This window comes from Microtus pennsylvanicus, chromosome 2 (assembly GCF_037038515.1).
Source record: "Microtus pennsylvanicus isolate mMicPen1 chromosome 2, mMicPen1.hap1, whole genome shotgun sequence".
NCBI classification, from domain to species: domain Eukaryota; kingdom Metazoa; phylum Chordata; class Mammalia; order Rodentia; family Cricetidae; genus Microtus; species Microtus pennsylvanicus.
In genome coordinates, this window is record NC_134580.1 from 21,718,445 (window position 1) to 21,733,621 (window position 15,177).

Genomic DNA, 15,177 nt, shown 5'->3' on the forward strand with positions numbered 1-15,177 from the left:
CTGGCCTCTATATAACTGACTAGTGACTGGCTCCACACTCTGATCTTCAGGTATGCTGTATTTGTTAAAACACAAACAAAATATCACAGTTATGCTTCATAGCAGTAGCAAAATTATAGTTACAAAGAAGCAACAAAATCATTTTATAGTTGGCTTCACCACAAAACCAGGAACTGTGTTAGAGGGTTACAGCGTTAAGAAGATTGAGAACAACTTTTTAAAATAATACTGCAGCAAAGGGCTAAGTGGTCACTAACGGGAGGAAACACTGGAGAGAGCCCAAGGAAAGGCTTGTCCGTAGTGACTGTATCTGGGTGGTAATTCAGTGTTGACCTCTTGAAGGTTCACCTAGTGGTGGTAGTTTTGTGGTATGCACACTGTAAATATGCTAGGCTTTGATACAAATTGTAATGAGGGCAGAGCTTTCTTTTCAGTTTTTTTTTTTAAACTGTGTGTTCGTTCGCCTGTCTTCTAACCATCAGTCTCCTGAGTGCTGAGATTACAGGTCTGTAATCTTAATATTTTTGCCACTACTTCTCAGCCAGTGTAGCCAATCAAAACAAATTTTTTGATGAATTAAAACTTGGTATTGCTATAACTGAGGCTTTATAGGGATTGCGTGGGATTTACTGGTTCCAAATAGTCTCAAATATGAATATGCTTAAACTACAATCCTGTAATTTTTTGTTCAGTTTGAAAGTCAAGAGTGTTCCATATGGTAATTCACTTATGTACCATTCTGTATGGCATTGCTTACAGAATGTTAGTGTTGAGTAGATAGTCCTTTTCTTCTTGTTTGTAGTTCTTGGGCATTTTATTAAAAATCTTCAGATGTGCTAATTCCTATATATTTTTTTACATCTCATTTATTTTGTTAGTTTTACTTGTATTTTGTAGTATTTGGATTCAGGACCTCACACATGTGACTCTTAGTATTTTTTGTTTGAAAATTACTATGCCTGCCATTTTGCTTCCATTCTTAACATGTTTTGCTGCAAGTGTATGTATAAGTATGTTTTGTTTTTATTTCTAGTCATGTAATCATGGCTGGCCTGGAGTTCACTGCACACCTGGTCTATCACTGACTGCTGAGTATGAGGCCTAAAGACGTGGGTCACCACGCTCGTCTTACAGGGTTTTTTTCTAACGGGAAAACTATATACTTGAAAGACCGAACTCTAGAGTGTTGATGTGTAAAGTTTAATTGAGTAGTACTTCCCTGTGTAGAGCTATTTGAAGATGTATTTTAACTTCTTTTTTTGTTGTTTATTTTTGAGATTTTAATTTTAATTACAACATTTCTCTCTTTTCTTACCTTTTAGTTCTTGGACTCTAGGCTCTTCTGGCTTTCAAAGATTATATTGAGAAATCAGCTGTTATTTTCATAGTTTTTTTTTGATATGTGACTTGTGTTTTTTCTCTTGCAGCTTTCAAAACACTTTCTTTGTTATAAATGTTAGTGTTATAATATGAAATTCTGTGGGGGTTTTTTTCTGGTCTTATCTGTTTTCTGTGTGCTGCCTGTATCTGAGTATGTCTGTCCTTAGTTTGGGGAAATGTTCTGTGATCTTGTTGGAGATCTGGTCTATGCCGTTCATGTGGGATTTTTTCTACCTCGTCTATGCCTGTATTCAAAGGTTGTTTTTTTTAAACGGTGTTCTGCATTTCTCTATGTTCCTTTCCTATATTTAATTTCTTTTCATGTACCTTATCTGATGGGTCACCTGATGATCTGTCTTCTTGATTCAGACTGTAGGCTTCTTTTCTTTGAGTTTTCTAGCCGTGAAATGTTGTTTTCAGTTCCTTCTTTTCGGCTTGAGTCTTCTTCAACATTTCTGTTGCTTTTTTAAGTTCCATTTTCCAGTCCTGAATTGTCTTTGTCATGTCTGTCAACCTGGTGCATCACTCAGGCATTTATGCTCCTTGAGCTCTTTCTCCTTGATCTCACTGAGCTGTTTGTGTGTGCTTTACATCCCTTGAATTCTTCTAACTTTAGTGTCCTGGCTCATTTAGGCAAGCATTTCCACAGGACCAGCAGGTTTCAGAGGGCAGACCTTGCCTTAATCTTTCACGTTGTTGGTATTACTCCGATGAAATTTGTGTGTTCTCTATCTACATGCTATATGTATAGTTTGTTACTGATGGAGCAGGGCTAGGGAGAAGAGAATGTTGTGGTGGCAGAGGGGACTGGACTGTTGCCAGATGGGAGGATGGGGATTTATAAGTCTGAGCGGAAAGGTTGGATGTGGTGCGGGAGTATCCTGTGGTTTAGTGGAGAAGTAGGGGGATACTTACTGGCCCAAGCCTAGAGCTTCTCTGCAGTGAAGGCCAGGCTAGGCACAGAAACCTAGCTAAATCTGGTAGAGTACACAGGAAGTGTGGATGAACAAGTCAGGGTACTCACCAGGCTAGACCCTGGAGGAAGACATGGGAAGTCTGAAAATGGAGTGGGGTGGTGTGGTTGGCACAAAGGGTTCTATGGGTGGGTATGGGTAGTATGTTTTAATTTCTTGACTGACAGAATTTTGAAGTTTAACATCCTTTTTTCACTGTTGCCAGAAAAGATAATGTAAGTTTTTGGCCAAATTTTATAATGATATGTGTCTGGAGGGTTGGACCAACTTAGAATATTTTAGCTTAATTTCTAATCCTCCCCCAAACTACTGGGTTGACCCCAAGACACCAGTATCTCACTGAGCAAGCAATCATTCAGTCTGTGTCAAATACACAGCATAAATTAGTGGGTGATAGAGTGAATTTGTCAAAACTCAACAAAGCAAATCTGTTAGTCTGGGTAATATTGTGCTGCTTAGTTAGATACGGTTGCTGGGGTGGTGGTGTGCACTGTTTAATCCCAGGAGGCAGAGGCAGAAGAATCTCTGAATTCAAGGCCAGCCTTGTCTGCACAGCTAGTGGTTTATAGTTTTTCACCTCCTAGGTGTAGTAATTCCTGTGCTTATCAAAAAGTAAAGTAATTTGAGCTGGCAAATTAGAACACACACTATGTATGGGGTGTTTAATATGTGCCACCCGCTTTTCCAGGGGCTTTTCCAACAGCATTTCTATGGTTACATTCAGATCATAAGTTCACTGTGGTAGGAAATACTGCTGCTGTTTCTGTACCATGGTACTTTGCCTGCAGTTAGTGTGGTTGTTTATTTCTTTTTTATTTATTTTTGAGACAAGGGCTTTGCTGGGACTCAGGCTGCACTTGAAAGTGCAGTGTGGTCTTCTGCTGTAATGCTTGACCCATGTTGAGCTTTATTTATGAATCTGTTTATTTTCAAGACAGGATCTTATGTAGTCCAAATCTGCTTGAACTTTCCTTCTTTCTCAGCCTCTTCAGTGCTGGCTTTACAGTCATGTATAACCAGGCTTGGCTTTTGTTTGATTCTTTATAAAGAAAAAAAAAGCTAAGTATTTAAAAGTAAACAAGCAGCTTGCAAAGTAATTGTAATGAAAGCAGCAATTATCTACTTTTGGTTTCTTGTGTTTTATTCTTGTCTCTGTTCTCCTCTCTTCCAGGTTATTTTATCTCATTTTAAAATATTTATCTTACGTGTATTAGTGTTTTGTCTTTGTATTTCTGTGACCACATGTGTGCATGCCTTGTGCTTAAGAGGGTGCTGGAGCCTCTGGTGCAGTAGTTAACTGACTTCTGTGAACTATTATGTAGGTACTAGGAATTGAACACAAGCTTTCTAGAATAGCAGTCAGAATTCTTGATCACTCCACTCCCTTCCTGAAAGCATTTTGAAGTAAATCACTATTCATGTTTCAAATATAAACGTTTCCATGTCTCTAAAGAATAAAGATGTTTAACGAACAGCCTTATAATATTTTAATTTTAAACAAAATGTTTTAAACGTTTTCACAGTATTTAAACAAAATTAAGGATAGCAAGATGGCTCAGTGGGTAACAGTACTTGTTACCAGTGCTGTTCAACTGAGATCCATCTCCAGGAACCACATGGTGGAAGTCGAGCGCTGGCTCTGACCTCTGCATGCAAACTATGGCAAGCATGTGGACTTCTTCCACCATACATAAAATAAATGAAATAACAAATACATGAAAGCAACAGTGTTTTTGTGCTAAAATGAGTTCACATATATTTAATGATACATTAGAAAATTGGTGGGTTTTGTTTTGTTACAGGGGATTACCCCACGTTTTACGAATGCTAATCCCGGCTCTACAACTGAATGCCACACTAGTCTCAAGAAATGCTTTCAAATAAATGTCCCAAGCCAATTTAATTTATGTCCAGTTAACTATAATACTTATAGTTGTGGGAAAAGGATCATATAGTTATATATTAAATTATTCAGCCATCTAGTTTTTCTTTCTGGAATGAAAGCATCTTTCATAGAGTTTTTAAAATTTAAGATTTTTAAAAAGTAATCGGTTTCTTTGTGTGTGTTAAGTCACCTGTAATGTGATCACTCAGGAGGATTGCTGTCCCAGGCTACTCTTGGCTCTATCGGAAACCCTGCCTCAAACAACAAAACAATGAGAAATAGCGTGAGGTGGAGGCCATTCTGGACTACACAGAGAGATCATGTCTTAGAAAACCAGAAATCTGTAGGGGCTGTTTTTAGATAACTTAGATCAGATTAACTTAGATCAGATTCTGGCATGTGTACTGTAGTTCTTTACTTCTTACCCTAATGATTTTATTTCATATTACCATATTAGCTATTAACATATTTCATATTAATGATTTTAACATAAGACAGACTTTGTTTTCTAATTACTCAAATCCCACAAAACTCCTCAGTGACTTTTTAAAGTTATTATTCTATTTTTTTTATATGTATGGGTATTTTGCCTGCATGTATAAGTCTGGGCAGCATTTGCATGCAGTACCTAAGGAGGCCAGAAGAGGGCTTCAATCTCCTGGAACTGGAGTTTTAGATTGCTGTTAGCTACCTTGTGATAGACCTGAACCAGGTCCTTTGAAAGAGCAGTCATCGCCCTTCGCCAATGGGGTGTCTGTCTTGTCTCTCCAACCCCACCAAGTCACCAAAGATTTCAAGGGTATATTATCTTGGAAGCTAGTTCTGATTTTAGATCATCTTTGTGTCCAAACTTAAAAAGCTAAAAGCTCTCTCCCCTGAGCTTCTGGAAACATAGCAGAATGCTTTCTTTTTATCTTTCTGATTCAGTGCTTGCTGGTTTACAGGTGCAGACCCTGCCCTGTTTAAATAGTTAAATAGAATAGTTTAAACCCAGTAGGCCAAACAATGTGCTGTCCTCATTGTTATTTGGAACAACACTGCTTTAACATTTTAGTGTGCTGTCCCCAATGTCATTTGGAACAACACTGCAGTAACCCGCATACTGTGCAGAGTTTGTTGTTGTTAAGAGTACTTTTACTTACACTATTTAGATTGATTTTTATTTTATGTGTACAAGTGTTTGGCTTGCATGTATGTGTCTGCACTATGTGAGTGAAGTGCCCACAGGGGCCAGAAGAGGTTGTCATAGTCCCTGGATGGTAGGAACTGACCAATATTCTCTAGAAAAACAGCAAGTGCTCTTCATCCCTGAGCTTTCTCTCCAGCTCCCTTTTCTTAACCTGTGATTGTCGTTTTGTATTGTTGTGTGTTATTTTGAATGAGTTTTTCTTCATTAATTTTATTTCCCTTAATCTATACGAAGATGTTTTTGTTATTCGTACTTGCATTTTTCACTAGTGCATTTTTGTTCATTTATACACTTACTCTGTTGAATTATGGGTAAGAACACCTGTGCTTGTAAGAAACATTTCCAAAACCAAATAGAGAAATTAGTGATGTCTCTATATTTCTTTTTGTCTGTTTTAGGATGGCTACCATAGAGTAGTTAATGTTGTGCCAAAGAGACCACCTCTGCTAGACAAGAGACCGCCTCTGCTAGACAAGAGACCGCCTCTGCTAGCCAGACCCGATGAAGGAGGCTACAGTAGATATTACAGTCATGTTGATTACCGAGAATATGACGAGGGCCGCAGTTTTTCCCATGATCGAAGAAGTGGCCCACCTCACAGAGGAGTATGTAAATTTCCCCCGTGTCCTAATTGTTCTTTCTTTCAAGTTTAAAATTCGTGTAACCAAAGTTTGTGTGCAGGCCTTGGAAGTAGAATGGACACCTGCTACTTGTGCTCTTTTGTTGCTTGGCTTGGTTTTATTTGCAGCCTCTCCCTACTCCCCTTTGCAATAGGGTCTTACTATACAGATCAGACTTGCCTGGAACTTGCTTGCCTCCTGCCGCAGCCTCCTGGGTGCTGCAGTGCTAGGTCTTCAGGGTTTGACGCCCATTCCAGCTAGCTGCTGTTGACTGTCAAAATCTTGTGATGCCGGATAGTAAGTAGACATTAATCCCAACATGCTTGCTTTTTCTATGGTGCTGGGCAGTAAGGCCATGGCCGCGCTCCTGCTAGGTAATACAGCTCTTACTGAGCTGTGTGCCTATTATCTGGCCTATGCCTCATTTGTCTTTTTACCTTAAATTTGCAGGGATTTACTGATATTCATGTCCCTGTTTATAATTGCTTTATTTTTAATATGAGAAGTGCTGTGGGTGAGGTGGGTTTAAGTTGATTACCTCATTTTTGTTAGAATTTTCATAGTCTGTGTTTAAGGTCTTTACTATTTGAGATTAGAATGCAGTCAAGCCATTGTTTCAGATAATAAATGCTTAAAATGTTAGCTTCTAAGATTAGCAATGTGTTCTTGAGAATCTAGAGGTAGGTATTTATGGTTTTAATAATTACTTTCACTGAAAGTGTTGGAAGCAATTGCTATGTCTTAGAGCATACAGATTTACAAGAGTTCTTTTCTAGACTGTCCGTCTTCCCTATAATATATAACATGGTAACCAATATAATATGTGTAAACACTATACTAACTGACCTCATGTTGGCAATTGAAGAAATGGAGGTAAGTGATTTCCTGAGGGTCAGTCCTTCCTAGTGTGAGCCCTGGTAGTTCTAAAGTGGTAATGGGACTTTTTAAGCATTGCTTAAATTTGCAGTGCTACAGCTACACCTTTCTTACTGGCATTGCTGGCTTTACTATGCGTATCTATATTACCTTTAGGAGGGTCTAGTGTTGGGAAGTAAGCATCATTTCTGTACTAGAGATACTGGGTTTTACTGTCAGACCCATTCTTCGGGTAGTCTCAGGGAGAAAAGATTTGGTCATAGCAAAAGATCTTGTACTCTTTCATGAAAACTCTTGTTTTTATCTTGTATCATCTGGTAAGTTTTGTGTTCACTAGGCTTGTATTTGATACCTCATGAACATGAATGTTTTTCTAAAAGCTTGTAGTAGTGTTTCGGCACCAGCATGGCTTGTTCTTTCACTCTTGATTGTCTGTGCTGGGTCAGTTGGTAGTGAGAGTTCCTGCTTTGCGTGCTGAGAAGTCTTCTGCTCGGTCCTCAACTCCACAAAGCCGTATTAGTACAAAACTCCTTTGTCCTTAGACTTAACTTTTTTTTCTTTTTAAATAAATAAATAACACACCTGTGGTCCTTAAAACTTTTACAGCACTAATTTTTATCTAGAATTTACTTAAAGAAACTACTTACTGGGTCCGGTATTTTATTATAGCTATGGAGTTTTTATTTCTCTTGTTTTTATTTAACAGTGAGAAGGAAAATAGACACTTTGAAGTGTTGGGTTTGTGATGTTAATGAGGAAGATGAAAAATAATATTTTAGCTAAATGAGTTCTTGCTGTAGCTAATTTGCATGTTGTATTGCTTACTTTTTTATTTCTTTTGTTTTTTTGAGGCAGTCTCTTTCTATAGCCCTGCCTGTCCCATAGCTTGCTATGTAGATCAGGTTAGTCTTGAACTTAGAGATCTGTCTGAGATCTGCCTGCTTTTGCCTCTGGAGTGCTGAGATTAAAAGCATGTATCACTATGCCAAGCCTAAATTTTATTTTTATTTTTTATGGGTGTGTTGCCTGCATGCATATCTGTACTACATTTGTCAGTTCCCATAGAAGCCAGAAGAAAGCATTGGGTCTCCTGGAACTGGAGTTAACAGATGGTTGTGAGCCACCTGTGAGTGCCTAGAATCAAACCTAGGTCCTCTGCAAGAGTAATAAGTGGTCTTAACCCCTAAGCCATCTCTCCAGCCCCATTTGGGTTGGTTTATGTCTCTTTGCACATGTGTTTTAGAAGACCTAATGTGCTTGCTTTGTTTGATTAATTTTAAATTTTTTATGAGATATTATAGTATTACTTATTAGTGATAATTCTTACTAGAGTGCTTGTAATTATGCGTCATCCAGTGATAAACGAGGAAAGAAAGTGAGCAAAACGGAAAGAGCATCAAGTTCTTCACTGAGCTTGAACCTGAACATTGGTGAGATGGTTTGGAAAATGAAAGGTTGAACAGTGTACACTAGGCTTTTTAGGCCCTTGTCTTTAGATAACAAATGATCTGTTGTCGTGTTGACACGTGTCTGTGGCACTGAGTCTGTATGTGTCTACCAAGGGAATAATGCATTTTTAAAAATACAGGTAAGAGTTACCACAGGTTCATAGTCGTCTTTAGCTGCTGAAATGGGTGACTTGTATCTTTTATTTACTTTATTTTGTTTTATTTTTCGGAAGTTCAGTAGTACCTATAGAAGTCTTTTTACCCACATTGTGATTTTATCTTAGAGGCTGGTCAAAATGGGTAACAAAAGCCCAAATTAAATTTTTTATTTTACAGGATGATTCTAGCTACAGATGGACAAGAGATGATTATTCCACAAGCCGACAGCCTGAACACAGGTAAAAAGATAAAAATAAGTACTTTGATATTTATTATTTCTTCTTTCTTTTTCCTTCCTTCCCTTCTTTCCCTTTTCTTCTCACCCTCCCTCCCTTCCTTCCTCCCTTCTCTATTCTTATTCTTCTTTAAGGATTGTTTTTGTTATGTGTATAAATGGTTTGCTTATGTTTATGTATATGTACCACATATATTCCTGATACTAAAGGAGGCTAGAAGAGGAAGTCAAATTCCTTGGAACTGCAGCTATAGATGGTCATAAGCTGTCATGTCAGGTGGGTCCTGGGAATTGAACCCAGATCCTCTGCAAGAGTAGCAGGTGTTCTTAGATGATGAACTGTCTGTAGGGTCAAGCAGAACACTTCGTTAGTATGCCAATGGCCTTGGGTCCCATCTTTAGCGCGTGCGCATACACACACACACACACACACACACACACACACACACACACGCCAAGTACTTGGATAATAAGGAAAATGCCTTAGATCATCTTGGGAATTAGCTTTCCCAAACTTTGAATTTCCCTATGTTTAATTGTTAAGACACTTAGGCTGCTGTAAGGGTCAAAGACCCAGCTATTGGTTAAGATGGTAGCTGATCTTGGTATTATCCACAACTGATTTTTCAGACGGGCAATATGGAAGTGCCATAGAGACTTCCAAGATTTCAGAGGAAACTGTAGGAGGCCAGGCAGTGTATAGCAACGTCAGAGTTGTTGGTACCTGCTCCCAACGGTGGTATATAAAGCCCAAGATGCAGTTGCTATCTACGGACTTTGGAGGTGTGGAACCTTTATCCAGGAAAGCTGCAGGCAGCCTCTAGATAGGGCTGCAGTGGGAAATGCTGTAGGGGCGGGGCTGCTTATGCTATTGCAGGATGCAGTTCAGGGAGATAACAGGATTTACCGTTTTGGGCTTATATTGGTTTGGTTCTTTGCTATTCTTTCTTTTTTTCTTTTGGAATTGGTATTTTACTATTTACAGTTGTATTAAGTACCTATTTCCTCAGAATTGAAATAGTCTTTCTAGAGGGAGGGCGGGAGGCTCAGGAAACTAGAGACACAACGCCCAAGAAACTCAGATAGTGACAAGATTCACAAATCTCCTCTTCTTATTATAAACACAGTGAATAACATGAAGGCTGAGGCCAAAAGAGCCCAGCAGAGCTAACTGTAAGTCCTGCAGGGAGCCCTAGGGATGATTCTTTTTGTGAGTTGTCACCTTGTTGATGTGAGCTTGGGGTAATGCAGCTGCTTTAAGGCACTTATACTCTTTTAAGTAAGTAACTTGAGTCCTCAATAAATGCTTGGTTTGGTTTGGTCATCTCTGCCCTTTTTGGGGGCGGGGGAGGAAGGAAAAAAATCATACAACAACACATTGTGTATTGAAAGTATGTGTCTTAGTTTTGGAATTTTACAAGGGCTCCTAGCTAAGAACTTGCTTTGAGTCTCAGAAGAGATTATGCTCTTAGATACTTGCACAATGCTAGTATTGTTGCAACTATTCATGGCGTTAGATTTTTTTAATCCAGGAGACAGACTGGGAGGTCTGAGTTTGAGGCTAGGCTAGTCTACTTAGTGAATTCTAGGCCAGCCGGGGCTAAATAGTGAAACCTTTCTCAAAAAAGAAACAAATAAGTAAGCAAGACTAGGGGGAGCTCTTAGAAACGAATTGAATGTACTTTACATCTGGGATGGCTGTGAGCCCATTTGGGGTTAGGATGCAGTGCTGTGGTTTGAATATGAAGTGCCCCTCACAGTCTTCATACATTGAACACATGGTTCCTAGTTGCTGGTGCTATTTAGAGAAATGCTAGAAACTAAGAAATGGGATTTTGCTTGGTAAAGTGGGTCACTAGTGTGTGTCCTCAACTTAACATCTGAATTGTGAGCCAGAGTAGGTGTCTCTTTCCTTAAGTTACAAGTTACTTTCTCTTATGTGTTTGTCAAAGTAAGACAAGCCGACTAACACATAGTCCCTTAAAGATGTCATGAACTGTGATGGAAAAGAACAGTCTCATAGAGAATTGTTTTCTGGGGTCATAGTTGAGGGCTGGTCATTCCATGGGCTAGATTGTTTGTCCTGGGAAGAAGACGGGAAAACTTCAGACTGGAGGGAGAAGTCCAAGTGAAGGCAAAAGAAAAGTTCCTGGAGAGCAAGCTCACCGGAGGAGACACCAGAGAACTACAGCCACGGGAGTGGAGGGAGGTGGGCACAAACAACAGCATTTATTTAAACAGAGACACAGCTCCTATTAAGGGTTGTGGGCGGGACTCTGGAAGTGGTAGGAACTCTGAGTCAGACCTTGCACAGCTCCTGGGGTCTTCCTCTCTCCAGCCCCTCTCAGCATCATCCTCATTGGTTGTACCAGCCATAGCATAGCAACTTATGATGGTTACAGAGTCCTAGCAAGGAGAGGGAGACAGCCCTAGGGAAAAGGAGCAGCTGCTCTTAGAGGGGTCAGTCCCTCTTTCCCAAGTCAATTCAGGCTTCCTTGACTCTCCTTTACAATGGCAAGGAGTAATTGCCACAATTCCATGCGTTTCAGAATTAGACACTAAAATCCATTCTATCCAAGCAAGTCAGTTACTATTCACAATACAGTAGTCAGCTGAGGAATTAGTGTGTGAGTGCCTGTTATAGCCCCTCTAAATCCTAGAGTGTGCCTATTATAATAGGCAGAGATGGTTGGTATGCATAGTTGGCTAAACTGTGGCTAAGGAGCATTTTATCTAGAGCTCTAGCTTGACTAGCAAATAGAAAGCAAAACTTACCTTTTTCTTGAATGAATAGTTAATTCACAGTAGTGCTCTGATCACCTTGACCTGGATAAGATGACTGTCTCTGTACCAACTATAAAAACTGCTCAGTAGCCATGAGTGATTAAATCTTAGTTTGGCAAACAGCTACATGAACATTCAGATACATAGCAGATTCTGTCCCAAGCCAAGCAACAGCAATAATGGATTCTGAACAGAAAGAGTTGGCAGACACTCGACAACAGGTTATATAAAATGTATAGCCAGCTGCAAGTGGAAGAGAAGGCCATTGACTTGATGACCTTGCAATGCTGACTGAAGTTCTGTCCTGCAGTCGTTCAGTCCCAAAGTTACACACAGAGGTCTACACTAATTATAAACTGATTGGCCTAGTATCTCAGGCTTCTTATTAACTCTTTTTTTAAAGGATTATTTAACTTTTTATTTTATGTGCATTGGTGTGAGGTGTCAGATCCCCTGCAACTGGATCTTTAGGCAGTTGTGAGCTACCATGTGGGTGCTGGGAATTGAGCCCAGGTCCTCTGGAAGAGCAGTCAGTTCTCTTAACCATTGAGAGATCTCTCCAGCCCCCTTCTTATTAATTCTTATAACTTATATCAATCAGCCCATAGTTCTTGTCTGTCTTAGCCACGTGGCTTGGTACCTTTTTTTGGTGAGGCAGTCACATCTTGCTTCCTCTGAGACTGGGTCGTGACTGCAGACTGCTCTTCTCTCTTTTCAGCATTCTCATTGCTCTTCCTCTACTTCCTGCCTTGCTACTGGCCTATCAGCATTTTATTAAAAATAATACAAGTGACAGGAAAACAGTCCATTGTCCCACAGCATTGCATTTGCTATTCTGAGTGGTGATGGCAGAACACTTGTGTACACCTGATATTCCTCCGTGCCCCGATCATTCTAGTAGTTATCTAGGCTCTTACAGTAAGATTACAAAAATAAAGCAGGTAAGGGATAGTATGAAAAACAAAACAAACAGCAGTAAAACTATATGAACATAATAATAATCATTTCTGCCAAAAGGCCTGGGAAACGTATTGGCTATTAGAAATACTAGAAAATTAGCAATTCATAAATCAGCTATCAGTAGCATAAAATAGAAAATATTTTTAAATGCTCTAGCATAAGAAGTATATTGAACATCAAAGGAATGCCTGATTAATGGTGTAGTACCATGTTATTGCACGAGTTCTAATTGGTCAAATGTTGGGGTAATGCTAAAAGATCAGAGAGAAAACGGAGCAAGCCATAACCAGTTCTTACCATGCTAACTCCTCAGCCAGAAAAGGGGCGAGCTTTTCCTCTCTCTCTCTGCCCAGCCATATCACTTCACACCTGTCTGGTTAACTAATGGCTAGCTCTGTCCTCTGTTCTTTAGGCAAGATTTATTTGTTACAGCACAAACAATATCTCCACATTTCCCCCTTTTGTCTAAAATAAAAAAGGTTATAACTAATATAAGAAAAACTATACACAATAAATACAATATCTATATACAATATACACAGGCAGTAAATACATCCACAATGTCTAGTCCATTAGCGGCTGACAATTTCAGAGAAAATATTCCATATTTATCCTATCTTGATGAGTCCAAAAGGTTGTGCCTAATTTACTTTCTATTCTTACTTGTATTACCAAAACTATCTTTTAATGTCTCTCAACCTGCTTGTTGGGGTTTCTGTCCTCCCACCAGGTATCACAGCTGTTTAACCCCAAAGAAAAAAAAAAGAGCTCTCCATAAGTTATAACTGATTGGCCCATTAGCTCAGGCTTCTTATTAACTCTTATAACTTATATTAACCCATTATTCTTATCTATGTTAGCCACATGGCTCGGTACCTTTTTCTGCAGGGTAGATCACATCCTGCTTCTTCAGTGACTGGGGAGGAATGGGCTTCCTCCTTCCCAGAATTCTCTTGTTCTCATTTCCCCACCTCTATTTCCTGTCTGGTTGTCCCACCTATACTTCCTGCCTGGCTGCTGGCCAATCAGCGTTTATTTAAAACATGATTGACAGAATATAGACAATTGTCACAATCAGCCTTAAAAACACTTTACATCTCTGTAGTGAGTTTCTTTTCTGTATCTGCTAACAAGAAAAACTATAAAGTCTTCAACTCCACCAGAGACATGAGAAAGAAATAATATTACCCGAGTAAGCAGGAAGTGCAAGCAAGCTACTTCTAAAAAATGTGAGAAATGATATAAACAGCAGGCTGCCTGAACAGTCACCCAAGTTTTCTCTGCAATATTGTGGCATCCATCTTCAACCTACAGGCCTAACATGTCTGACAGACTTTTCTGTGAAGCACACGATATTCTAAAGGACTGCCTACCTTGTCTTGGCAAAGTTCAGCAGTCCTCTCTTTTATGTCTCGCTTGTCCAGTTAAGACAGCATATTGTCTGCAGTAGTCGAGGCAAGAGCACTATCCTACCCAGTGACTAGCTTTTGCCACACACACAAAAAATACTTAATATGAAGATCTTCTCTGAAGTAGATTGCTAACTGCCAGGAGCAGGCATGTTTCATTGTCACAAAAAGAAAAAGAGAAAAGAACCTATATACATCATAAATGCCATATTTTGCATATCTCTGAAGTGTTTGGAGACAACCTGCCTGAAATATATCTCTGTTTGACCTTGTAAACATACATAATATGACTACAAGTTTGATTGTAATAGGTGACTAATTACTAACCTGCATTTTTTTATTGTCCTAAAGAATTGGTAATAATAACTTTCAAGGACTAGAAATTTGCATTACATTGTTAAATGAGCCATATAGGTACAATACCTTGAACAAGAGTAGAAATGTATGTAGAGTACCTTAAATACCTTAAATTTGTAACAATATACAAAATTCCATATCAATGTAAAATATTTAAAACTAGTAGTTGCTTTTTCGATTTAAAAGTAGACTCAATAATATACCTATTTATCCTCTTTTTATATCCCTCCTTTTTCTTTTCAGAGTAGACTCAATAATCTACTTTTATATCCTATCATATCTTTTTTTTACAAAGCAAGAATCCTGAATCTAAACTACTTTGTTCAGCTTTTCTCCTGACCGTTGCCAATAATAACTTGTAACCAACATCCCTAAACAATGACAAATATCCATAAACCAATGAAAAAACAAAAACTACCCGTCCCACTTCTTGGGAATTTTTGTTTGTTTGTTTTTGTTTTTCGAGACAGGGTTTCTCTGTAGCTTTGGAGCCTGTCCTGGAACTAGCTCTTGTAGACCAGGCTGGCCTCAAACTCACAGAGATCCACCTACCTCTGCCTCCCGAGTACTGGGATTAAAGGTGTGCACCACCACCGCCCGGCCCCTCTTGAGAATTTGGGTGTCCTGTTCTTAAATTTACTTCCTGCTGTGTGGGGGTGATGACAGCTTTAGGGGATCCTGAAAAGAAAATTTTGCTTTAATTAACAAGTCTTGGGAGAGATAGTTATATCATTTGTTATCTAGTCTCTGCATAAAGGCTAGTCTCAGTTCTGACTAGAGTAGTCTGTAGGCTGGATCATCTCAGCTAGCTACCTCGAAATTATTCTGAACAGTTAGTACTTCAAAAGCCGATCTTGGCTGGGCGGTGGTGACACACACCTATAATGCCAGCACTCAGGAG

The 15,177-nt window shown here is 39.2% G+C and overlaps 1 protein-coding gene across 13 annotated transcripts in view; it reads left to right on the forward strand.

Moving 5' to 3' along the window:
- Nucleotides 1-15,177, forward strand: part of Pphln1 (periphilin 1) — an 85,571-nt gene that overhangs the window by 17,710 nt on the left and 52,684 nt on the right. For 7 of the 13 annotated variants that reach the window (XM_075960424.1, XM_075960426.1, XM_075960423.1 and 4 more), the window contains 2 exons: nucleotides 5,827-6,033; nucleotides 8,709-8,770. In XM_075960424.1, coding sequence (XP_075816539.1) covers nucleotides 5,827-6,033; nucleotides 8,709-8,770 — 269 coding nt within the window. The remainder of the gene's footprint in view (nucleotides 1-5,826; nucleotides 6,034-8,708; nucleotides 8,771-15,177) is intronic. The other 6 variants (XM_075960428.1, XM_075960432.1, XM_075960430.1 and 3 more) reach the window with 1 other exon arrangement.